The 25,928-nt window shown below is 39.0% G+C and overlaps 3 protein-coding genes across 10 annotated transcripts; 1 reads left to right on the top strand and 2 right to left on the bottom strand.

Annotated features, from left to right (window-relative positions):
• The first annotated feature begins 38 nt into the window (after nucleotides 1-38).
• On the top strand, nucleotides 39-8,922 carry LOC105674831 (uncharacterized). Its single transcript, XM_012371409.2, has 11 exons — nucleotides 39-214; nucleotides 708-749; nucleotides 1,360-2,865; nucleotides 3,087-3,239; nucleotides 3,411-5,111; nucleotides 5,241-5,288; nucleotides 5,376-5,993; nucleotides 6,703-6,831; nucleotides 6,944-7,804; nucleotides 8,234-8,377; nucleotides 8,821-8,922. Exons 1-9 carry the CDS (start codon nucleotides 136-138, stop codon nucleotides 6,979-6,981), a joined length of 4,314 nt encoding a protein of 1,437 aa, XP_012226832.2. The 5' UTR covers nucleotides 39-135; the 3' UTR covers nucleotides 6,982-7,804; nucleotides 8,234-8,377; nucleotides 8,821-8,922.
• Nucleotides 8,923-9,325: 403 nt separating this feature from the next.
• On the bottom strand, nucleotides 9,326-11,970 carry LOC105674832 (zinc finger protein 84). Of its 6 annotated transcripts, none has more exons than XM_067349707.1 (4): nucleotides 11,697-11,970; nucleotides 11,292-11,397; nucleotides 11,088-11,237; nucleotides 9,326-11,007 (listed from the first exon to the last, which is right to left on the bottom strand). In XM_067349707.1, exons 2-4 carry the CDS (start codon nucleotides 11,304-11,306, stop codon nucleotides 9,475-9,477), a joined length of 1,698 nt encoding a protein of 565 aa, XP_067205808.1. In that variant the 5' UTR covers nucleotides 11,307-11,397; nucleotides 11,697-11,970; the 3' UTR covers nucleotides 9,326-9,474. The 6 variants fall into 6 exon arrangements, with proteins under 6 accessions (XP_067205808.1, XP_067205806.1, XP_067205807.1 ...); XM_067349705.1 differs by having other exon boundaries at nucleotides 11,320-11,397; XM_067349706.1 differs by having other exon boundaries at nucleotides 9,326-10,989; nucleotides 11,320-11,397.
• A 1,107-nt stretch (nucleotides 11,971-13,077) lies between these two features.
• LOC105674834 (uncharacterized) lies at nucleotides 13,078-25,660 on the bottom strand. Of its 3 annotated transcripts, none has more exons than XM_012371421.2 (7): nucleotides 25,023-25,660; nucleotides 23,481-24,819; nucleotides 20,839-20,947; nucleotides 15,302-15,634; nucleotides 14,958-15,190; nucleotides 14,517-14,846; nucleotides 13,078-14,373 (listed from the first exon to the last, which is right to left on the bottom strand). In XM_012371421.2, the coding sequence occupies exons 2-7, from the start codon at nucleotides 23,762-23,764 to the stop codon at nucleotides 14,178-14,180; spliced, it is 1,485 nt and encodes a 494-aa protein (XP_012226844.1). In that variant the 5' UTR covers nucleotides 23,765-24,819; nucleotides 25,023-25,660; the 3' UTR covers nucleotides 13,078-14,177. The 3 variants fall into 3 exon arrangements, with proteins under 3 accessions (XP_012226844.1, XP_012226843.1, XP_012226846.2); XM_012371420.2 differs by having other exon boundaries at nucleotides 13,078-14,421; nucleotides 25,023-25,656; XM_012371423.2 differs by lacking the exons at nucleotides 23,481-24,819; nucleotides 25,023-25,660 and adding an exon at nucleotides 21,073-21,527 and having other exon boundaries at nucleotides 13,078-14,421.
• Between the last annotated feature and the right edge of the window lie 268 nt (nucleotides 25,661-25,928).

The raw sequence follows: 25,928 nt of genomic DNA, 5'->3' as shown, positions 1-25,928 counted from the left end.
TCCCTTTCACTGCCGGGGGTATCCTTATATATATGAGCTTCCAATCAAATGCTCTTGCCAATGGATCGCTAATCGGCATCGCGGTATACAGGAGATAACCGGTAAAATAACATCCGTGAGCCGGTTTTTGTTAAGATGACCGAAATGTGGATCAGTAGCTTAAAGTATTCCCTTGCAGTGATTCTTATTACGTGCTCGCTCTTCGTCGGCTCAGGTAATTCATTTTAATTTATTCTGTACAAGTTATGTATGTGCGATAAAGCAAGTCATTTTTAAAAATCAAGACGAACGTGATTGTGTATTAAATCTATATGAAAAAAATCCATTTTTAGAATTTCTATTCTTTTCTATTAAATGTTAATTTTTTATTGGCAATTTTATCTACATTTGTGTGTGTTCCTTCTTTTAGTTATATTAAAAGATACATATATTAATTTAATAGAAATAAATTAGAGAATAAGAAGAGATTTTGAAATCGAGTAGTTTGCTTTTAATCGAATAATAATACTATTTTATCATCTTTGAAAATCGATTATGTTAATTATTTGAGAAATTAATGACATCAATAATTCTTAGAAATATATTCTAATCCGTAAATCGAGTCATTATTTATGTCTAGTAACGTTTAAAGAATTTAATTCAAAGTTTACGCATACATGCATTGTACTTTGTGATAATCTGAATTTACATTGCGATTTAAATTTCAGATACACATGCAACACAGAATGGACTCAATACTGGCGCCTTCAGTATGTATATTATCAATTCTTTCTTTGTGTGCATGCTGGTGAAATCATCTTTATAAATGGTTAAGGTCATTCTTGTTACCATCGCGTCACAATTATATATAGGGTTGTTAGACTACCTGAGAAATGCAATTTCTTTTTGTTCGTGAAATATTTGCGAAATATTTTTGTCAGAGTCGAGTTATATATGACAGATTTATGTGTTATTGTCATTGAGTCTAGAATTCAGACTTTCCTTAAGGAAACTCCATATTTTTATCCATTTTAACTAAAAAATTTATTTTAAATTATTTGTTATAAACAGGGTAGTAAAATACTGTTTATAATGTTTGCATATGCTAAGAGAACATATTTTCATATCATATTATGGATGCTATTGAATAAAAGCATACAATCTCCATAAATGTGTAGAACATTTAGAAATATATATATATAGCTTTTTTTATCTTACATAAATTTTTAAATTTAAATTATTTTCTTTTTTATACAGTATTGATATTGAGTCAATGCTGTAATTTTTTATATTTTCTTGTTAGGATGGAAAAACAAGAGACGCGTGATCACGTCATGATGATTTATCCATTGCCAAATATGATACTTGTTTATTTTTCAGGCAGTGCGTCAGCTAATGCATTCAATGGAGCCGGTGCATCGGCTAATGCGAATGCTGGAGCCGGTCTGCCCGCATTAAATAATCCCCATGGGTTTACTGGTGCATTCGGAGAAACAGGATTTCTTCCTGGAGATGGACGTAAAGAAATTCGTAATTATAACAACCGCGGCTCTCCTTACGACAACAATGCTAATCGCGGTACAAAATCGTACGACACGCCTTCGGGCGACGTCGGCGGCCTTAATGACAGAAGAGGAGGCGGTGGACGTATCTATTATAAGAACGGTGAACGCTTTAGATGCAAATGGGAGAATGACGATTACTGGGAAAAGGTTGAGACAGAAGGAGACGGAAACGAGTGCGAGACCGGCGAAGACGGCGACGACGGCCAGTACAGGCCTGAGAAATATGATGACTCGAGTGACGACATACGTGAATTAAAAAAATACCGACTGCAGTCACCCTTGATAGAATTGGAGCCGCCCCTGATAGAATTGCAGCCACCTTTAATAAAATTGCAGCCACCCTTGATAGAATTGCAGCCACCCTTAATACATAAGACCGTAAGCACATATTCTGACAGCGAGACTCAAAAATTTGGCAGTCCTGAGAGTGATTTCCTAACGAACAGTAGATATGCAGGAAAAACCGATAATTTCGGAATTACGCCAAAATATGAACCTGGTAGCGGAACTGCAAGTGTCTTTGGAACAATACCGAGCTCTCAATCATCCTGGAATAAAGAAATAGCATCGAGTAGTTTTAGTTCTTCGTCGAAATCCGCCTTGGATGGTGGACTCGATATATCCGCAAGTTTTGGCACTACGTCAAAACCCATAACGAACTGGAATACCGGATCTGGTGTAGCAGCTAATGCGGTAGCTAATACAGCAGCTAATGCAGCAGCTAATGCAGCAGTTAATGCAGCAGCTAATGCAGCAGCTATTGCAGCAGCTAAAGCAGCAGCTAATGCAGTAGCTAGTGCAGCAGCTAGCGCAGCAACTAAAGCAACAGCTAGTGCAGCGGCTAATGCAGCGGCTAATGCAGCGGCTAATGCAGTAGCTAGTGCAGCAGCTAGTGCGGCAACTAAAGTAGCAGCTAGTGCAGCAGCTAATACAGCAGCTAATGCAGCGACTAATACAGCAGCTAATGCAGCAGCTAATACAGCAGCTAATGCAGCAGCTAATGCAGCAGCTATTGCAGCAGCTAAAGCAGCGGCTAGTTCAGCAGCTAGTTCATTTTCTTCTACGCGGAAATCCGACACAGTTTGGAATAAAAACGATGGTATACCTGTTGCGGGCTTCAGCACAACAGCGAAACCAGCACAAGAATGGAATGTTGTTATATATGACGGTGATTCCGGAAGAATTCCACCCCCGCACAAACCTGGGACTCCTTGGAATCTCGGGCATGCAACGACACCGAAATCTGGAGTAAATTGGAACACCGGATTCGGCAGCAATCCTGGACCAAATTGGAGTTCGGATTATGGAACGCCTGCTGCTGGTATATCTAGTTATTTTCTTAAAATATTTTTCTATTCTTTTAGAATGATAAAGCAGAGCTTTTTGTGTGTTCTGCTACGTGTTTGCATTTCGAAATTAAAAAAATGTATGATAGATAAGCGCACGTTAATTATAAAGATCTTTTCATGATATACATGTTACAAATTGTACTTTTACATTTGTGTAACAATTTTATAGTAATATATGTTAATATTGCGCTAGGAAAGCAAATTCCTGGCAAGGCAGGTGTAACATCTATCCAAATTGGTTTAACGAAAAGTAAACCTTTAAACAGCGGCGTATCAATTGCGGCACCACACGCAGAAAGTGTCATTGCACCTTTAGGCAGTTACGGATCTCAATTTGGAGCTCAAAGTACGTATTTGTGGTAATTAGAAAGCTTCTTATTGATTTTAATTATTAATAATGTTATTCCTATATAACAATAATTAAGATATAACTTTCAAATATAATCATTTTTATATTCAGAATGTTTCTTTGTTTTAGAATTTTTCTAACAAACTGATGATCATTTTATTTATACAGATGCTAATACTTATGCTGGAGTTTATGCTGGAGCAAGTGGAACATCCGGTATTGCAAGCAACTCTCGCGGAAGCGCATCCGATATTACGCCTCATAGTACGCAGCCTTTGAGTACATCAAATAATTTCGGAACTGGTAAAAGATTACATGGAGGAATTACCGGGCCGAGTTTATCCAGTACCAATTCTGCGGGGCAAGATAGCATATTTAATTCTGGAAAACCACGACAATCTCTAACTGGGAGCAGCCTGTATGAGCGTTCGGAAGCTACCAAATCTAATAGCAATGGAAACGGATTTATCAACACCAAATCTTCGTTAACTACAGGTCCTCGTGCTGAACTTTTTACATCAAACGCTGCAACAACTAAATCTCCATTTAGCTATGCGACCACGCCACGCCTTACGCCTCCTAGCCCTTTCAGCGGGACAAGATCGAACAACTTGGGCCAATCCAGTTTTAATTTCGGAAGCAACGGCGCAGCTGCAAACGCTGCTGCGAACGCTGCAAGCGCTAGGAAAAGCGCCAGCACAGTCACGTTCGGGACATCTCTTGATACGCAAAGCACTTCTGGTATAGCCGGAACTGCACCAAAATACGGGGAGAGTTCAGTTAATTCTGGGGTCAAAGGCTCCTTTGGAAGCACCAGATCCGGTTATGGAACTGTTCCTCTCAGAACGAATCCTAATGTCGGAACTAATGCTTGGTCCAAGCAAGCTGAAAATGAAGGCAAGACTACATTTGCTAGCGGAAATCCTGGAACCATAAGTGGCATTAGTCCCTGGTCTGGATTAAGTGGAATTAGATCTGCAGGACATTCTGAAATTGAAAGTAAAACCTTGCCTGGCGCGCAATTGAGCGGAAGTAGTTCTTCGTTTGGCAAACAATCTATAAGTGGAAATAATCCTTGGCTTAACAAAGTTGTAAGTGGAAGTAAGAGTACGTTTGGAAGCAGTGATGCCTCGCCTGCAGCAAGTGGAAGCAGACCCGCGGGACATTCTGAAAACGAGAGTAAAATCTTGATTGGCGCGCAATCGATTGGAAATAATCCTTGGCTTAACAAGGCTGTAAGTGGAAGTAAGAGTACATTTGGAAGCAGTGATACCTCGTCTGCAGCAAGTGGAATTAGACCTGCGGGACATTCTGAAAACGAAAGTAGAACCTTGATTGGCGCACAATCGACTGGAAGTAATTCTTTGCTTGGCAAACAGCTTGTAAGCGGAAGTAATCCTTGGCTTAACAAACTGCCTGCGAGCGGAAGTACGAGCACGTTTGGAATCGCGAGTGATACCTCGTCTGCAGCAAGTGGAATTAGACCTGCGGGACATTCCGAAAACGAAAGTAAAATCGTGATTGGCGCACAATCGGCTGGAAGTAATTCTTTGCTTGGCAAACAACTTGTAAGCGGAAGTAATCCTTGGCTTAACAAACAGCCGGTAAGCGGAAGTACGAGCACGTCTGGAATCGCGAGCGATACCTTGCCGGGAACAAGTGGAATTAAGCCTAAAGAACAATCTGGAAGCGGAAGCAAAACTTGGTCCAGTACACAATCTAGTGGAAATAGGTTCGGCAAAGAGTCCGAAAGTGAGACTGCGTCTGAAGAAGACGATTATTCGTGGGACGCGCAGAATTCATGTAGTAGAGGATTAAAAGGCCCTACTAAAACATATTATCCCGCTTCAACTGAATCTTATCCTGCAGGTAATACGAAAATGCGAAAGCGGAGACATTTTGTGTAACCAAAGTAGAAATGAGGCTAATGAATACTTAAGAACATTAGTAATTAAAATTTTAGTTGCATTAATAACATATGAAATAATTAAATTTCAGATCTTGCGAAATGGAATCCTGCAAATCCATTTTTATTTGGAGCAAAAGGTAAATTTTATATATATAAACTTTAAAATAAATGTATTAATGATAAAATATATAAAAATATTAAATATATCTTTATCCATTATTCAGGCGATAATCCAAGCGATATTTCACGCCTTTGGAATAGCGGAACCACAACCACAGCTAAGCCAATCGGTAAAGGAAATCCTTTCCTCGATCGCCTTTATATTACTCCTAAGCCTGGATATGGCGGCAGTGGAGGAAGGAAACCTGAAGGAAGCAATCCCTTTATTGAATCCGGAAGTGAACAACTTGCTGGTTCTTCTGCATCAGCAAGCAGTAGCAGTTATGCGAATGTAAAGAGTGATTCCAACTCTGAAGGAGCTTCATCGCAGAATAGAAATAAGGATGGACTTTACTCTACGAGAGGAAATACTCCCGTGGGAGGGATCGGTGGAAGTGGTTTAGGTGGTTCATCAGCCGGTGGACAATCCGCTGGTTCTTCTGCATCAGCAACAGCGAGCAGCAGCAGTTTTGCGAATATTCCCGGTGGCAGTCCTGCGGCACCTGGAATCGGAATTGTACCCGTTCCTTTCGCTATCGATGCAGGTCGTCCCGCATCAGCAGAAAGTAATTCGGCGGCTAATGCTTACGCAAAATCTCACGCAGAATCTCACGCTGAATCTCACGCCGAATCCTTCGCCCAAGCTTCCAGTTTTTCTAGTTCGAATTCTTTCTCCACATCAGGTATTTTGCAAAAATAGTTCAGCATGTAAATCTAGAAACAATAAGATTAGATAATTAGTCGCTGGCCAGTTGTTATGCTAATAAGTCGCGGGATCATTGAGATTAGAACGCACGATTCGAGGGAGTGTACGCCAACTGTAAATTAAATCAACGATGCATTCATAATTTCCAAGCGTTTATATCCTCGCGCTGTCTAGTCGCTCATATTAATGGAAGTCTTCTCACAGATAATGTAACGTTGCACGAGACATTTATGCGTAGTGGCGATTTTGAAATACGGCATGTATGCATGATAATGTATATTTCTCACAGTGGGAAATAATCGGAATGCCTCAAGGCCAAACGCAGTGTACGAGAGATTGGAAATACGTGTGATTGATGCCGTCTATCGTACAATGAAGCATAAATCAAAGTAGCGTTTTAATTAATAGTCAACGTCCAAGTATCCGTTTCCGTTCTTTGCGAAAACACGACTTACTATTATACAACTGTATCAGCATATTTGTATTGTAATATCTAGCTGCGATGATTTTCGAGGTGCCTCTATTTATTATGAAGTCATTAGAGCTGTTATTATATTTGTCATTTAATTAAAGAGATTTGAAATAATATTTTATAATGTATAATCGTATAAAAATCAACATTAGAATTGAATAATCGATCTATATGAAAATGTAACAAATTTTTTATGTATCTTCATGTTTTTCAGGATCCGACAATCTCCAAAATGCAAAATGGGATCCCCTAACTGGGGGAGGTGGACTACAAAATCCAGCTGGATCTAATCCCTGGCCTCCCGCTGCTGCCCAGGCCACTGCTTTTGCCAGTGCCGGAAATGGTGAGTTCTCGCTGAATATATATATTTTTTGAACATCTACATACACTTCAGTATAATTATTTAAAAAATAACTGAATACATTATATAATATGATTATAACATTGTGTTGCAGGCTGGGCAAGAAATTATCCTATCGACGTGAAGGGTTAATTATTTCAGTCAAAAGATGAATATTAAGCAAGCAGAAGATAAATGTGCAGATAATGACATTATTCTAAAATATTCTAAAATACGTACATTTTGTTGGCACATATTGCTACTTAACAATTAAAATACTCAATTTTGTTTATGTAAAACTTTAGATAAAGATTTTACATTCATTATTCATATCATTTATTTATTGCAACCGATACGACAATGAATGGATTTTTCCATACGAGAATTTTTTTATTGCCATTGTTATTTTATATGTATTCTCTTGTCAATTGATGGAAAGCGAACAAGCTTCCCAGAATTATACGAATAATTGTTTACGTTGCAAATACTATAATCATTTGTTATGATCAATAATTGATCATACATCGATTTACAATATTCCATAACTCTATATAGGATGGTTTGTTAAAAAAATATTCATTTACATTATCTTTACCATTTCACTTTTTTATCTTGCGTAAAATAAAATTCCAGTTAATTTCTTTTATAAATATCACTATAAAATCTAATTCCATAATGATTTTAATTCCACGATGTTCCGAACAAATAGATAATTAACGTATCGTCCACCCGGTATACGTTAATAAACGAGCTATTATCTTCAATATCAATAGTGAATATTTTTATAACGCAGCAATAATTATAGCTCGTTATATCGAAAAATATATAAAAGGACATCTCAGCTGCATAAAATCAGTATCTCTGTTGAGGCCCACTGTAAATCTACTGAGAATCCAGCGTGTTACGAGCATCATGAAAGTTATCGTATTACTTGTGGCTTTATTAGCATTGCTGGTCCAACTGTGTAATGCACAAAGTAAGTTGCTAAGCTTTTTTATAAATCGATTAAAACAAGATGATTGGAGTGTTAGTTTGATGAACACTTGTATAGATCTAATACAGTTGCATTCGTTTATTTATAAGTATTACTATTCTTCTCTCACTTTTAAAACCAGCATCATTATTCAAGTTGTTTAACATAAATCGATTCTTAAGTAAAATTGATAATGACAGAATCTCTTCTGATTAAAGTGCTTTGTATAAAACTGGTTTGTATGGTCTAAAATAACATTAGATCAGTAATTAGAATGATTATTTAAGATTGATCAATTTCTTTTAACTTTTACATTAAAATTGAGCTTATTTGAGTCTTCATACTGCTGCCTTGTCACTCTGTATTGAGTCTTATAAATTGGGATAATATACTTATTAGAACAAATTTTAAATTTACTTATTACAATTTTAGTGGGAATAATGGGAAGAGGAAGTATGGGAAGAGGAGGTATGGGAAGAGGAGGTATGGGAAGAGGAAGTAACGAAATGTACGGTACATACGACAACATGGGCAGATCTGGCCAAATGATGCCAATGCCAATGGTGCCAATGATGGGTATGTATAGAAATTTGGAAGACTATTATAAACCCATAATTTAAAATTACTTAACGTATGTAGTGAACGTACAGTGTGTAGTAAAATAGCTTTATCATATTATATGTTTTCTCAATTCTTATTCAGTACATTATTGATATTGAAATTCTTAAATATTCAGAGTTTGTATTAATTTCTTTATCAATCTTTATCGATTTTACTCATCAACGTGAGATACTCGAATATCACACTCATTTATAAATTATTAAAAAAGCAAATAACAATGTAATACAAATGAGATATACGAATCACTTTTCAAAAGTATGTTAAATATTTTACAAATTACAATTAGCAATCTCATCACTTACGCGGTAGTCCAATCTTATAATAATTTTGTTTTTGCAATTTTTAATTATGCATTTTGTACTTTATGCAAGATATAGAATTTCATAATGTTGTTTCAGGAGGAGTTATGTATCGTTAAGGTATGGTTCTCAACTAATGGGAAATATATGGAGCTTACTCTAATATAATATACTTTCAGTTCAATAAATGATATGCAATGACTTATGTCTAATATTTTTATGCATCCTTATCTTTTCCAGTATATCGAAATATTTTTTACTATACTTCTGTTATTTTTAAAATTAACGAATTATATATATTATTATTTTATATTTAACATAGTAACTATATTTTTGACTAACATTCTCCAAACTTTCAAATTGATAATAATTTTATTTGTAATTTATTCAAGTTAAGAGAAGTGTGAAAAAGATAGAAGTGTTTTTATATTAAGTGTCAGCCTTTTTTAACATTGGACATTTTTCACAGGATTAGAGAGAGTTCTGTCAAACAGTATTTAACAGACGAACTTATAAATTATGTTTTAGCTACTTTACCTGTCCTTTAGATAGGAGCGTAAAGATCGGCGATATTACTTAGAAATTAATTTATTACTTGTCCATATACAGGAAAAAATACGACTTTATTCGATCTATTGGCATATAAAACAGATATAGATGTAATTCATAATCATGGAAATATGCTATACAACTACAAACATACGGTGCTCAATGTAAAGAAACAGAAAGCCGTAATAGACTAGATCCGTATAGTTAGGATATGTGGTTCGTGGACAGATGACTATTTAATGCTGCTTTGTGGGCGAATTTTTTCATACAAATAAGACATTCGTGAGTTTTTTCGTTAACATGCATCGATAAGTGTTTCTTTAACGCCGCTTTATCCTTGAAAATTTTTTGACAAGTACTACACTCGAAAGGTCTCTCACTAGCGTGTACAAACATGTGGCTGTTTAACGTGGTTTTCTGCGTGAAAGCTTTGTGACACACGTAGCATTCGTACGGTCTGTCGCCGGTGTGACTTAACATATGCTTCCTCAATGCTGATTTTTCTTTAAACGTTTTCTGGCAAATATGGCACGCGTGCCGCTTATCGCCCGTATGTATGAGCATGTGCGAATTCAATCTTGTCTTTTCCCTGAACGCCATATCACACATATTGCACGCGAACGGTTTCTCACCCGTGTGTATCAAGGTGTGTCTATTCAGATCCGACTTTCTGGTAAAAATTTTATCGCAAACCGTGCAGTCGTATTGACCACCGGTGTGCAACAGCATGTGGCTATTTAAATCCGATTTTCGCGCGCACGCCTTGTGACAGATGTGACACTCGTGCGGCTTCTCACCCGTGTGGACCAACATGTGAGAATTTAATTTGGCTTTTTCTCGGAAAGTCATCAAGCACTCTTTACACTCGTACGGCCTTTCGCCGGTATGAACCATAGAATGCCTAATCAATTCTGATTTTCTCTTGTACGTTTTCTCACAAATGTTACAGGCGTGTGGCTTCTCGCCGCTGTGCGCCAGCATGTGATTGTTGAGCGCCGTTTTCTGAGCGAACGATCTGTGACACAGTGTACACTTGAAATTCTTGTTCCCTGTATGAAGCGGCATATGCATGTTCAGTTTCGCCTTCTCCTTGAACGCCTCAAAGCAAATCGTGCACTTGTAGGGTCTGTCCGTCGTATGGCTGGACATGTGCCGATTCAAGTGAACTTTTTCCTTGAATGTCACGTGACACACGTCGCATTCGAAAGGCCTTTCTTCCATATGCATCATCTGCTCGTTGACATTCGCTCGCTTCATGAATGCCTGCTGCAACGCATCGCAGTCGTACGGTTTGTCCAATACGTGCAATTGCATGTGACTTCTCAAGCTCCACTTATAAGCGAATCTTTTTTGACAGATGCTGCACTCTAATGGGCTCATTCCAACGTGAGTTAACATGTGAGCATGCAGGCTAGAATTATCAGGAAAATTTTGTTGGCAAACCTCGCACTGACTTCCGCTACAATGCATTCTCAGATGTGTCACCATAGAATCGTTGTTCAGAAACCACTTTTTGCATATTGAGCATTGTATTTTATAAAACTTGGGTTGCTGCCCGTTTTGACAGTAATGTTTGTCGGGTTCTTGTGTTTGTATAAAATTTGTATTAGCCAAACATCGTTGCATTACACCATCCTCCTTATCGCATAAATTAGTATTTGCTATTTGTGTTGTCCAGTTCTGATGACTGGTGGACTCTCCTTCCAACTCTAGCTTTACCTGCAAAAGTTTATAAAGCTTTTAGAAGAGATATAATATAAAGTAATATATACACTGCTGTTAAGGATGATTAATGATTACAGCTGTTGTATATTTACCATCTCGTTGGAGAAATCCACTTCATTGTTTTCGATAGGCAAGAATAAAGTGCCTTTCTCAAAAGTACCAGAGCAAATATCCTCCATGTAGTCCGGATCAAATCTATCACCGGGTTCCTCCTTAAGCACGACGCTCACAATGTTCTCATCCTTAAAATAATCGTTACGTTAGACTCTGGACAGCACCGGCAGTACACCATATACCTGCTGCTGTTTCATACAAGAAGTTTACCATAACCTGATTGTCTATGGCTAATGCATCCATCGGTTCATCTTTCACCTTAAAACCTTCCATTTGCTACACTTCACTCTGAAAGTGAAATCAATTTATTCATTTACGTACATTTCATGATACATGATCAACAGTATCCAAAAAAAACAAATTCTGATAAAAAGACAAGGAAAAAGCGTTGTACACGATGGGTGCAGCCAGAAATTACATAAAAAAGTCCCCTCATAACCTTAAATGCGATAACAGGTTCGGAACGTGACCGAGCTTCGTGCCGATGAACGATGCACGAGGAAGCCGAGAGCCACCTTGTACGGTTACGAACCTGTTGCCGCGCAAGGAAAACCGATCGGACGAACGAATCGCCCATCAATACTTACAATATAGGTTACATGGCCCTTCCATGGATACAAAAATATAGGTTGCAACCGACGATTTCTTCAACCTGTTTGCCGTTGTTGGATATATCAAATGGACTCCGTCGACTTCGAGGGAGCGAGTAATTTTCTCTTAGATGCTTGGAATACAATTGCAAATCGATCACAACGCACAAAACGAGACGGATGTGTCGAACAAATCGAGGTACACTACAGTACACTACGCGTTGGCGTAGATACGGATAATATGTTGCACAAATGTGCGCGGGCGCGCGTAAGCATACATTTGCGAAGATGTCGCGTCATGAGATGCATGTATATGTCACACGCACGCACATACACACATACACGTACAACGCATCGCAAGGTGAGACGTTGCACACGTTTTACGTGAGCGCGCATGATAATTGCACAAATCAGCTAAATACACTAATTTTAATCTTTAATTCGTAAACTCAGTCTTTTTTTTATATCTATACAGTCTGATACAGACTCATCTAAATGCGATACAAAATGTTTTTACTGAGAAAAAATTGAATTACAATCTCATACATTTCAGTTTTTTAAAACATCACTTGCAAGTGTAATATAAGAATAATAAAATATAACATTGTAAATTAATCAAATTAATCAGTTATCATGCTGGGAATTTTGCGCTTTTCTTTGCTCGTGCTCAATTTACGATATCTATTTAATTTAATTTCTCTCTAAATAATTATTTATAGTTTTTGTTCTACTTATGTTTTTGTTTTTCAAAAACTTTAAACAGCTAAAACAAAGAAAGTATATCAATAAAATATGTGCCATTAAATTGATAATATTTTTAACAATATAGTTTTAACAAAATATTTGTGAAATTATTAAAAAGTCAAAGTATAAACCAAGAATATATAAATATATATTCTTTATAATATATATATATATATATATTCTTTATAATATATATATTAAAGGGTGTAAAAATAAATGCGCACTTTTACATTTCTGCAACTAATGTATATCAATTGCATTTATCGTAGTATCAATAAATTACGCGTATTTGTTTGATATAGTAATTCTTTTACAAATAATTAAATTAATAATATTTCTTAAAACATTATTTGTTTAAACAGTACGTTGTAATATGTCTTACACAGAATTGTTATTACTATATAAAGTGAGCATGTGATGCTACGCGTCTCTTGATATCTATTAAATAGGCTTGTGTGGTCAATATTTACATTCAAATAAAAACATCATAAAACATCGTTTATTTTCTTTTATCAAACACTTGACGAGAGGCTCTTGTATCTTATTCAGTTGCCTGCGTCTATCGATACATCGATTAGTATCGTTACGAGACAACGAGAAACTAAGCATAGGATATTCAAAAAATATTGAAAAATATGTTGCATCATATACATATATTTATTTATATCCATAATAGTCGTATTGAAATTCAGTACAATTCCGTAACATCATAACAGGATTGTGCCATGTCAGCAATTTGGTCCAAACACTCTCATCACACATATACTTAAACGTGCATAAAAACCGGCTCTTTCGTAGCAAACAACGAAATATTCATGAGCGGTAAAAAATTGTTGCAAATTTAAAATCTCTGTTCAATGACAATCAATTAATACGAACATGGCGCTCGCAGACAACTGTATTCTTTGGCAAATACAACAACAATCGCCGTGATAACAATAAAATGTAACAACACAACACAGATGACTCTCGCGATATGCAAACGATAACATTCCTTTATTTCCTTTATTCCTTTATTTATAATCCGATTCAAAACAGAATTTTTTCCAAATCGTATCACTATTAAAACTCGGAACCTTGAAACCCATCTATACAATTTGCTATTAAATACCTATAAAAGTTCCCTCGATCGATCATTTTTAATAATTTAATGCCTTCATTTGGTGTATATATATATAACTGTAATTCTATAACTTATTCGAAATATTCAATTCCTACATCGTGAAGAAAGAATCTTGGGATCTACACTTAGGATTTCTGGATTCTGGACAAAATGCAACTTAATGCTAATGACATTACGAAGAGAAGAAGAAAATAATGAGTTTTAGAAGAAGTTACCTGTCTTTTCTAATAATTTTTATAAGATATCTGTACTAGTTGTCGAGTTAATCTCAGTACAATTTCTAATTAAATTTTAGAAAAGATAAAATCAATGATTACATCCTCAGAAACTAGAAGAGTTTCGAATTAAGCTATTTGCGCTATTTATGCTACTTTCCCAGAAATTCCAGGATTCCCTAAATCCCTAAATTCTCACCAATTTCTTCCTCGAAGTGTTAACATGCAAATCTCAACAGTTTCGACAAGATTCTTTCGAGAAGATCAAAGGATTCAATCAGCTCGTGAAGAATTCAATTCCAAAGTAGGATTTAAATTTTATTTTCACAGAAGAACTTGCCATCGAAGAGAAAAAAAAGGACGGGAGGATGTGTCTCAATTCGAATTGCAAACGATTTATCGTGATTCGTCAGTCTTGCTTGTTCCGGAACAATCGAGCTTAGCCTTCGACTTTCGTCCGAGCAATCTGCGGAAAGAGGAGGTCCATCTTGAACGAGAGAGCCCCTCTCTGCCGGCTGCCTCTTGATCGTCGACTTCGTTGCCGTCCAACGACTCGCTGATGGTTCTGCTCTTGCCGCTGCTGCTGCCAATACTGCTGTCAAAACATCGTGATCTACGATCCCCTATCTCAGACGAAAACCTAAATGAAGAACATGCGATGAGAGAAAAAAAAAAAAATAATAACGATGCGGCCGAGCTACTGTGGCGATAAAATTGCTACTGAGTGAAACGAACCCTGAATCCGAGGAGAAGGCTCTGGCTGCGTGTGGAACACTTGAGGTGGCCGAAGAGAGGGATGGTTCGGCTATCGGAGTGCTCGGATATGCATCGTCGTCGTAAGCGCTGTTGCTGCTGCTGCTGGTGCTGCTGCTGCAGCTGCGACTGTTGGTGCTGCCGTTGCTGCTGCTGTCGACGCTGGAGTCATCGATATAGCAGATTTCGCGGTCGACTATGGATGACTCGATGCGCGGAACTCGAGACGGGCCAGCTGACGGTGTCGCACCGGGTCGCAACCAGCTGCGGAAATCTTGTAAAGGCGCTTGAAGGCACTGCAGGAGATTCCCGCTGCAAGAGGCAAGACGTTCCGACGTTTAAAATCTTACTGAGCTTCGCGAAGTGAAATTTTCGCAGCTTCCGACCGAGGATCTTAGACCATTTTTTTTTTATCTAACTCACCTGTCGTGATAATTGTCGACATTGGCGAAAGTGCGTCTGGCATACGTGCAGATGGAACATCGACGACGATTCCGACAGGACGTTGCGTGAAACGTCGCGGCAGTTAAGTGGCGTGTCGCGTGTTTCAGCGCGATAGTCTCCCTTGTGAGCGCCGCGACGCCTTCCTCCCGACGGCGTCGCTCGGCTCCTAGCTCATCCTGCTCTAACCTGAGTCTTCGCCGTAATATTTCGTTCTGAAAGAAGCGCGTGACGATTCAAGTTTAATGATTACATCGGTGAAAAATTAAAAAAAATTTCTAGGATAAAAAATGACGGAACGCGCGTATTCGAGTTTAATTAATTACTTCTCTCTCCAGGGTGTCTCTTTCGGCGCGAATGACGGTGGCTTGTCGAATGACATCCTGACGCGCTTTTTCGAGGTCGCGTCTGGTAATCTCGTTCTGTTCCAGCTGCATCTGCAGACGACGGAAAGCCGATTCGCGTTGTCGCTCCAATTGATTCTGCGCCTCCATGCAGCTGTCTCTTTCGGCCTTAGCCCGTTCAATCTCCTCTTCTAATCGCAGGCTCCTTTCCAGCTGTAAGAAGAGCTCGTCTTCCTTACCACGGAGCTCCGTCTCACAACCCTCCAGCCGTCTCTCCAGATTCCTGCGAGCCTCCTCCAATTTGTCCCGTTCGGCCTTCGGAAAAAAAATATGAAATTCTATTTCCATATATGAGTAAGTAAGTTTCTAATAATATATACATCCCAAAATTCGAAGATATTGTTTTAATAAATTTCTCTAAGCAGTCGATTTTTCCGCGGCAAAAATGTGAAGGGAGATCATTATTCATTGCACAATTTCGCAATTTTCCATCTTATATATTTTTCACTGAACTTTAACTTGAAGCTTTATAAAAGTAAAGCTCACTTGAAATTAATTGAAAAAGGATATAATTCTGTTATTTATTTGTCTCCTTGAAGTTTAGTTTTGAGCCTGAAACGCTCTTCTTTCTCAATCGTTTGCAACTTAAAAATGATCAGCGCCTCGGTCAGAAAAAAATCAACTGCAAATTGATTAGAGATACCAAATAAATCATTAAAATAACATTCGCTAGTTTTACAGGCGTATACAAGTACAAGAACATACTATTTTTATTTCTTCTTTTTTAATTTTTCCAGTTTTATTAATTTGAATTGCATTATGGAATCTGTCATCTGTCGTGAAAAGGACATCCGTAAATTTTGAAACAACTTTATGAACAGATATCTTAATGTTAGTTAAAACGTTGATGCTTAAGAAATATCCTCGAAAGTAAGATCTTAATAATACACGTACTTTCTTAAGCCAATACAGAAATCACTTTCTTAGTTTTTTTCAAGTAGCGTTCAGTTCCGAGTGACGAATTCACTCGAGAATTGGAGAATCTCGCGTTTCGCATTTATAGCATCGACAATTGCATGAACGGTACTCCAGTTCAGTGCTCGTCGGTGAATGGCATCCTCGCTTAGTATGCACACATGTGCATATGAATAAAATATCTAAGTGAGCGATGATATAGTTAATTTCGACGAAATTTCATCCTGTCGATTTTCGTCCTGTAAAAAAGCCCGCCCTGAAATTTCCGCGCTACTTCCGATGATCCTGTTCAGTGACTTCGCATAATCGGCATCGATGCGCGTTGACAATCACCGACAATCGCCGCGATTGCATGACACCGACGGATGACGCACACTGTGCAATGCTTTTAGTTCTGTCTGGCGGCGGCTGTTCGGCCGCGTTGTAGGTCAACCAGGTAGGCAAGCGAGACTGAGGAGGTTGATGAACGCGCATCGAGAAATACTAGGTTCTTTTAAAAACTTTCTTGCGACGATGAAAAACGGGAAGAGACGGTAAGCCGGAAACGTCGGGGAAAATACAGCCGGGTTTTTAATGGAGAAACAATTCTACAGTGCAAGCATGAATTCAAGAAGTAATCATTGCAATAAAACAGCCGAGCATCAAAGTCAAGTCATCGAATAAAAAGTAGAATATGAGTGGCATTGAGAGTGCCAGAGTTTTTAGGATCAGAAATGTTTGCCTCAAAAAATATAAAATAAAATATCGAGGTTTGAAAAAAAACTTTCACGAAAAATCATTAGCATTAAGGATTCATGAAAAGAATCATAAAAATGATTTTAAAATTATTTTCATCCTCGTTAAAACTTTTAATTTGTAAAGGCTTTACTTATTCTATTTTATTGTTTATTTTGTACAGAAAAATTGGCTTCTTTATAAGAGCAATATACACTATAAAAATTATTTTTAAAAGCGCAATCTCAATCGGGAATTCCAAATTTCTTAAGTTAGGAATATTTTCTTCTGATTAATGTGTAGCCTTCCATACGTGACGACTTGCACTTAACTTAACTACATAATATTTCGCGCAGCCTGGAACATCGAAAACAGGATGTTGCGAAGAAACGTGCGAAGTCGATATCGCAGATCGTGTTTCAATCCTTTTTTTGTCACATCTCGTTCAAGCCTATCGAGAAATCTTATCCGCGAAATGAGGTGGGAAGCGCTGATCTCTCAAACGGAGTCCCGTAACACGAAGAAGAAGAAGAAGAAGCAGCAGAAGAAGAAGAAGAAGAAGAAGCGGAAATCAAATGGGAAGATGTACCGCGCGGCAGGAAAGTGGAATAAAAGAGAGGCTGACTGCCATTTTCGTTCGCGATCTCTCTTTAGGTCAGATGCGTTATACCGTTGCTTTTATCGCGTCATCACGATGTTATCTCAAACTGCGAACAGCGGCGACAAAAAAAGAGAAACGAGATACATCGCGACATCATTTTCGTTAATAAAATGTTAATTATCTTTTTACGCGTTTGAAAAGTATTTTAGTCTATCGAAGTTGCTAAATTTGTCTTATTGTTTGCTAAAGTTGCTAAACTTGCTATCGCGAGTTGCTAAAATTAGGATGTCTCTTCAATATAAAAAAAAAAAAAGAGGGAAGAAGAGCCAACGTCCTCGATAGCTCGCGTATCCGTCACTCCAGTTCCAGACGTGAAAAATCTAGACGACAAGTAGGCGGCGAACACATATAAAATATGCGGCGAGACAGAGGACGGACCCGAAGACAGGATATGCATACCGCAGGAAAAGTAGAGTAACGAGAATAGCATCCTGCCGCGCGTGTTTTTTTTTTTTTCTTCCTGGTTACGGCTTGCGAACACTTCGGAATATTGCTCGCATACTGATGATTTAAAGCACGGCAATTTTCAACACGATTCACATTCGCGTGGCGAAAGAATGATTCATAAGAAGTAAAGTCAGAAAAGTACTTGTAAAAATTGGCTCGTATTATGATTGGAACAATATAATAATTAGAAGGAAAATTATGAAATCCTGATTAAATCGTAATTATCGTATCCCCAATAAGTTATCGCAAAGAAAATTAATACGACGTAGTTAACGGAGTGCTATCTTCAAAGGGCTAAGAAAGTCACGTCTCGACGAAGCAGACTTACAAGTCAGCGATTATCGAGCGACAAGGCCAAGGCAAGAACCGCGTCAGAAGAGAAACAAAGACGTGACCTCTCGGACTCACACCAAGAATATCTTGTCTTTCTAAAAAAGTAATTGCCACGGCATTCCATCGCGAGCTCTCCACGTGCAAACACTGACAAATATATAAAGAATTTCAGAAAAATCTTAATCGAGAGCCACTGGATTATCCGCTTAATCGGTTTCATCTTCAAAGCAGAAAAAGTAAATCCAACAGATTTTTTTTCAATCGACACCAAGTATTTCTACAATCAAAAATTGATGACAATCGATAGAGTATGCCAAAAAGTAAATGTACACAATGGAGAACATTAAGAATCATAAGATTATTCGGTCACAATCGATTTTTATAAATAAAGCTCGCAAAGATTTGTAAATTTACAAAAGAAGATGAAACTTCCTAGACAATTTGCAACCGAACTCAACAAGCGTGTCGAGATATATGCGCAGAAATTTCACAAGTGGCATGTCGAGAATTATTTCGTGGCGAGAGACAGTCTTCGTGATCTTCGTGAAACTGGCGAACAGGTTTACGACGTCGTTCATGCCGCGCAATTATTTGCGCGATCGATTCTACCGAGGAAAAACGGACGCGAGCCGAGAAAAACTTCTCCACCGAACCCTCCACTTTTCCCAATTAAAATTCCTGCCGATCGGTCAGAGATTTCGCAAGTGTACCGCGCAGAATATTAGAAATAATAGTTCGAGTATATCGAGTTTAAATTCCGTAAACGATTGCTAGATACATTCGTGGAGATAAATTCGCGGGAGATCGAGAGACAAGTCGTAAAGCTGATAGAAATAAAAATTAGTTTACTGAAGAATACGTTCGATAAGATAATAAATAAAATAAACTGTATTCGCCGAGAGTTTCTCTGCTTTTCCGATTCCCCTCTTCGCGAATGTTCTCTCGGTTTCACGAAACGGCTCGCGGGCAATGCAGGAAAGGACTCGATTTCACTGCGCCAGACTGACTTACAATCAGCCGGCCGAGATAACATCGTCGAGTGCCGCGTCTAACGAGATCGCGGAAGGACTAACAGATGCATCTTGATAATTATTGCCATGACACGAGTCTGCATTTCTGTCTATATAGGACGGCGATTGGTCTTCCGCGTTAGATCAATTCGAGGAACAAAGAACGGAGCGTATCTCGTTTGGCTTCATCGGATGGAGCAATATTGTTTTACGTTTCTCTTTTTCATGAACGGAGGAAAATGGAAAGTGCGGCTTTGCAAGATTGCCTTATAAACTTTTACCGAGAGATTAAAAGCAAGCTTAGGCAATAAGATTTCGCGCGCATGAGAGATATTGCGTTGTGAAAGAATTCCGCCAGATTAATCGCAGATGTCTTTGTTGAGTGACATTAATTAATGGCATCTACCGTGCAAAATTTCGCGGTGCGTTGTAACAGAGTTCAGTTGATTAAGAATAGAAGGAGTTAAGCGAAAGAAACTCAGCGGCAAATTGAAGAGATACTTGTAATTTCCGAGTCAATTATTTTGCAACAATAAATAAGATGATATCGCGACGGCCATTGCTTTTCATCGCGAGAAATGGCAACTTTCGTCGTCTTCTCACAGAATAACAGAGCATAAAGGTGCCGGTTGTATAATTAAATGTAGAAGAAGTAAAATTGAAATGGAAGAAACTCATAATCTGTGCTACATGAAAGAACATCCACAAAGCTAAGAAGTGTGTTGAATTAATTTTTGCATTAAATATTTGTTTTTATTTCGACAACATTTTTTCTTCTAAATTAGTTCGCAACACAAGTAAAGAGATAAATAGAATTTGCAAAACTCGCCGAATTATTCCAACAACACCGACAAAATGTACCGTGAGAAAGGGTGTAACGTGCATTTTAACAATAGGCAAGCTATCGCGATTTAGTGTGGGAAAGCGCGATACAATTTTTTTTTCATCGTGTTGTAAAATGGCACAACGTACAAAGGCACGAGGGAGTGAATGCATTCTATTGTAATGCAATTGATGTTAATGCAATTGGAGAAATTAGAAAAGATTAGAATAGTATGTCTTTGTATTTATATACAAGGAATTTCAAAACTCGCGGATAAACTTTTTAGAAAACAGATACTCCGAACGGTGTTTGCAAATCGATTTTTCCTCTTCAAGTTATTAGCAATAAGAAAACTTTGCGAATTAAGCTTCAGAGAAACAAATAAACAACCATCAATTAATTTTAAGCGAAAAATTTTGATCTTTAATATTAGCCAGAGCATTTATCATCAAAAGGATCCTCGAGTTTTTGGTTGCTTCGTGTAATAAAAATTAATTAATAAATTTTAATTGTGTGGTGGAATTTGTGGTCGGAAAGTGTGAAGGCTTTTACATACCTTGATCTCATGATAACGCTCTTCCAGATAGTAAGCGATGCTCTTCGCCTCTTTGTACTTCTCCGCGAGATCCACGTACTTGTCGTAGTGCCGCTTAAACAGAACGTACCTGTAAAAAGACGAAAGTACAAACATAGAAAGAGAAAAGCGGCATGTCGGAGATTCTTATAGATAGAATGGAGAAATTTGTAAAAAGATCTACAAGATTTTCCCATCGAACATTATCTAACGTACGCGGATACGCGTCTGCCGTCGTAAATATCACCGCCGCTCATCGCAGCATCAGAAGACGGCCGTTCACGACGAATCCGTGACCTGTTCTCAGCCATTGTTCCTAGTGAAACCGAAGAAACGGAACCGGATGTGCGCGCGTACTTTATCTCGCCTCGGGCCTTCGGATTTTGCGTCTCGCGATCGGAATCGATTTCACCGCGCATTGATCGCGCGAGAGGCTTCTCGTTCGCTCGCCCGCTCGCTAAAGCCCTGCCTGGCGAACAACTTTCGCTTTCACGCGACCGGCCACATCAACATTCGGGTCGAGATTCGAACTGATTCACGTAGCGATCACCTTCCGCTTACGCGTCCGTTTCGAGAGGCGGCGAGTGAGTGGTCGGGACACCGGCGACGATCATCTCCGAAGCCTCGGCTTCCAATGTGCGAAAGTCACCTGGGCCCGGAAACATGAGATTCGTATCAAGGCTGATGCGTGAACGCAATTGATAGTCGATGACATAATCACTACAGGCTATTATGTTCCGTGTGCGTTTTTTTTTTCATTTTGACGCATGCGAAATAAGATATTGCACTTGCCAAAAATTGTAAAAGAAATTTTTGATCCAACATCTTATTAATGTGATAATTAATATTGTGATTTACGAATCATATTAATATAATTTATATATTTTTGTAAAAATATTTTTCGTAACAATAATACTGGAATAATAAAGTGGAAGTTTTTGGAAGAAAATAATAATAAGTTTGTCCATTATTTCGGTGAATTGCGTCAATTACGTAAAAAATTCATTTAACTTTCAGAAACAGGATTGCTTCATCGCAGACGTTTATTGATCAGTCTTTTTGTGAATGGCAAGGAATTAATAATCAGGATTAAATTAGAAATTTTCTCTGCAGAACGTTTACAATGGGAATAATCCCTTTCAAACGATAGTAATAATTATGAACTTCCTAGTGATTACGAAGGTGTGAATGGATGCGTTACGATGCGTGGATAAAAACATTAATACGGTGAAATGTGAAAGTAATTAGAAGGCGCGGCGAATAATTAGTATCACGCAACTAACAATAACTAAATTTAACAGAATGCCGAGATACTTTTATTCATTTAATACTGAAGTGTCGAATGAAATTCTGTTAATGTCTATACACAGGATGTGTGATCTAATTTCTTATTCAGTTATTTTATTTTATTATTAGTTTAATTGGTCTAATTATTAATCTAATTATTCTAACTATTTTATTATTAGTTTAATATTTCTGTTATATTATTAAATCATTCGTCTACTTACTCTATATTATTATTTAATTGCAAAGATGAAGGGTTGCGATTTTTGCTGAAGAAAAATTAATTGCAAAATTTCTTCGAGAATCCGACCATAAACTACGCAGCGATTAAATAAAAAATAATACGTGAAAAACGAGACATCCTGTATATATTTTTGGCGTGGCTGCACTTTGTTTCCAATAATAATAAAATATAGAGCTCGAAATTATTATTCGGTTTATCCCATTAAACGACTTGCGGAAGCCGCTCCCGAGCGTTTAGAAAAGAAACGATGCTCATTTCCGTTTCTCGATTGTGTAGGTGAATAAATAGTACATGATTTCTTGTGGGCATCAAGGACATTCTCCACCAAGGCTTCGAATTAGTCGTGAATAAATAATATTACAACAATCTTACATCATGTCTTAACTAAGCAGCATTAAAAAACGAAGCGTCAGTGACAAGCAACTTTTTTACACAAGTGCCTGCCAATCCTACAAATTCCAATGATCAACCGACTCGAAATCAATTAATCATTTTGAAGAACGATAGTTTCAACCGATAATCTCTCTAATGTTTTACGTGCCGACAAAGTACAAATGTTCCGCAATCGCGATATATTGCCTTATAATTTATTATTAATAAACCAATGTCATTAATAGCAAGCCTCGATCGATTATTCACTTAAAATTTTATTGGCCTTTACACTGCAGAAGATTTTCCGATCGAAAACGTCATAAATCTATAATTTATAAATCCCGTTTTAGAAACAATATTTAAAACGGTTTTATAAATAATAAAAGTCATTCTAAAACCTGATTCACTGTTGACCTTATGTGAACATTTCTAAAAATATAGCTGTCGTGATTTATAGATATTGCGTCTATACGGAACATCTTTGCACAATCAACGCACTTAAAAAATACTTAAAACATTTTAGATATTTACTCAAATTGTAAATTTTTTTTTACTTTCAAAAATTTCATCAAGTGAAAAAATCATTTTAATAATAATCTTATATAATGTTCCCCGTATTTTCAATCAACGCGTTCCATTTTAACGTCTCCTTTTAAGTCGACAATCGATTTTTGTGCGACATATGCAGTGAAAAAAAAATTAAAACGAGCTCTCCACTACTGACCTGTAAAGATCGTTCTCGGTGACGATGTCGCGAATCGAGTCCTCCGGGTCGACAGGGACCCCCGCCGCTCTGGACGGTGTGAGAATGCGTCGCGACGGTCCCGCAACGGCCTCGTCGTAGGCGGCCGAGTCTCGTAAGGCGCTGGCCGCAATCAGATCGTCCTCGGACGTCGTGGTCGGCAGATCGATGCTCGGGCTGGGCGACCGGGATATCGCGCCCAGCAGGTCTTCGCTCCTTGAATGGCGCATCTCTCTAGCACCATATCGGTCGGCTCTGCGCTCCATCCTTCGTCCCACCCAGCATAAGGCGCGGCCTCGAAGACGTTATTATCGCCGTACGCGGCGACAGTACTCTCATCCGGATGTGATCCTTTCGTGTCGGTCCTCTCCGATCGTGACGACGCCGGCTTCCGGCCGTCCTCGCGGAAATTCGTCCTCCGTCGATTGATTCGTTGCGCGCGTCCAGAACGCTAATTTCTTCTAATTCGTTAATTTGTGCAACGCGTTCGATATTACTTTCGCTCAAAGTAAATTTCGTATATAACTTCCGTTTATCGTGTAGATATTAAGTCGTGTCGATATCCTTCTCGTGTACGAAGCCGTATTTCGTACTTTTCTATTCTTCTCGCAGCGTCAAAAAAAAAAAAAAAATCGGCAATGTCTCTTATATTCGCAATTGGAACTGCGAAATCTCGATCGAGATCTCTCGCGCGCCCATTCGTTCCTCTCCACTTCCTTCGACGCCGACCTCGATGTTCTCCTTTTCCGTCAGCTCCTCTCACACACGGATCTTCCTCGATGTACACGCGCACACATGCGCGCACGCACGCACGCACTTTCCCGCTTTTCACACTAAATTAACTCCGCGAAATTCATTTCGAAAAATTCTTCTTTGGACGCGCACACCAGATTAAACGCGCGCGCGCGCGCGTGCGGATTCACAACCGAGAAAAAAATACCCTCACGCGAATTCCCACGCGGAACCACACTTCTTTTTCGCTCCGCGCTTCGAGTTACGATATATTTCTGTATATTTAATGGCATGCGTACATTCACGCTCGTGATTCACGTGCGAGAGCTCAGCGGGCAGTGATGGGTTTCGTAATTCTCTTTGCCTCTCGATGCTCACACGGCTTGGTCGTTGGCCGCGTAATTGCGCCAGGTAAAATCGTGGAAACCAACAGGATCGCGCCGCCACCACCGTCGCTGCTGCTGCTGCTTCTTCTTCTTCTTCTTCTTCTTCGCTTTCTTACCTCCTCCTCGGAGAAGGTAACGGGCTCTTCGGGGCGAGGATTCTCCGTTACGTCCGTCGGCGCGTTAAAAAGCGCCTCTTCCACTTCCTAAAGAGAACAACTGAGTTATTCACTTTGACATAAATACGAGAACGTAAAAGAACGTTCCTCGAAAGAAAACGAAAGATGTGATAATAAACAATTTCGAAAATTAGGATTTAGATGTAATTTAAAATTATGATTTCTAGATTTTTCAGAAAATTAATCTGTTAAGTTTTTTTAGAAAATTAGTTTTCAGGTGTAAAATTTACCTGCTTGTTGCCATTCAATGCTCCGGCGACGGTGAACGATGGACGATTGAATTTCTACGCAAAATTCCTTTTTTTCCGCTTAACACGTAAAGGACGATGCCGTGAATACAATATTGTCACTTTAGTGTCAAACTCGTGTGTCCTTATTAAACCTCCCCTGTTCTATCAGGAACGATACATAAACAAGGAACGTCGTTTTCCTCGGGAACACCTAGAGAGCCATCGAAACATTAATGTTTCAGGGGCAACGTCGTCGCCAAGGATGACCCCGAGAACGTTCCCAAACACTACGGCGTCGGTCTTAAGAGCCTGCACGTGTCAACGTCCACTTCGACGCTCGGGCACTCCCTTCAAGGACGCGCGCGGCACCTAAACGCGAGGTCGATCGCGCGCGATCGATGCGCGCTGCGAGGATCCTCGGTCCTCGACTCCGTCGTCAAGCGGCCATCTTCGTCGTGCTTCCGCAACACGGGCTCAAACGATTCGGGCTCTGAGAGGTCTCCGAAAAATACGGTGCCGGATCTCCTACCTACGGAACATGCGCGCGCGAGACGCTATAACGTCGGCCCATCGACCGCGTCGTGCCGCACCTCTGTTCTATCGCGCTGCGCACTCCGGACGACTGCCGGGCGGCTCGATTTACCGGGACGGTGAATCCTTTTCCGCGCTCTTCGCCGGCAAGGCGCGAGGAGCGTCCATAGGCTGCCCGGCCGACTGTTTTCACGAGTATCGAAAGGGGACTCGAAAGAGAAGGGGCGCTTAATACACTGGCTTAACGCCGCTGCTCGCAGGATTCGCGAGGCAGGATGATGATCAAGTGACGATCCTGCGGCTCGGGCGAACAGATGTGGCTTAATTCAAACAACGATCCAAATATTTGCCGAGCGAAAGTCACAACACGCAATT

This window comes from Linepithema humile, chromosome 2 (genome assembly GCF_040581485.1).
Source record: "Linepithema humile isolate Giens D197 chromosome 2, Lhum_UNIL_v1.0, whole genome shotgun sequence".
NCBI classification, from domain to species: Eukaryota; Metazoa; Arthropoda; class Insecta; order Hymenoptera; family Formicidae; genus Linepithema; species Linepithema humile.
Note: the sequence above shows the minus strand (reverse complement) of the source record. Positions and strands in the feature narration are given on the sequence as shown.